Source organism: Eimeria mitis, genomic scaffold (genome assembly GCF_000499745.2).
Source record: "Eimeria mitis Houghton genomic scaffold, Emh_scaff1055, whole genome shotgun sequence".
In the NCBI taxonomy this organism is placed as follows: domain Eukaryota; phylum Apicomplexa; class Conoidasida; order Eucoccidiorida; family Eimeriidae; genus Eimeria; species Eimeria mitis.
This window is the reverse complement of record NW_013567327.1, coordinates 1,407-1,647: the sequence shown is the minus strand read 5'-3', so window position 1 is coordinate 1,647 and position 241 is coordinate 1,407. Positions and strand designations below refer to the sequence as shown.

Here is a 241-nt window from a genome sequence, read left to right as displayed (position 1 = left end):
GCAGCAGCAGCAGCAGCAGCAGCAACAGCAGCAGCAGCAGCAGCAGCAGCAGCAGCAGCAGCAGCAGAGGCTGAGACGGGGGCTGCTTGGTCCCCTAAACAAGCAGCAGCTAATAGAAGAGTTGATTTGTTTGTCTCCTTTTTCTTTTCTTTGTTTAGTTGCAGACACAAAACAAACAGATATACAAAATATATTACTCACTCTATAAATACTCTTGCTGCTGCTGCTGCTGCTGCTGCTC

General features: G+C 48.1%; 1 protein-coding gene across 1 annotated transcript in view; it reads left to right on the top strand.

The window, feature by feature from the left end:
- Positions 1-208, top strand: part of EMH_0028410 (uncharacterized protein) — a gene marked incomplete at both ends in the record, with an annotated part of 843 nt that extends 635 nt beyond the window's left edge. Inside the window, one exon of the mRNA XM_013494151.1 lies at positions 3-208. Coding sequence (XP_013349605.1) covers positions 3-208 — 206 coding nt within the window. The remainder of the gene's footprint in view (positions 1-2) is intronic.
- Between the last annotated feature and the right edge of the window lie 33 nt (positions 209-241).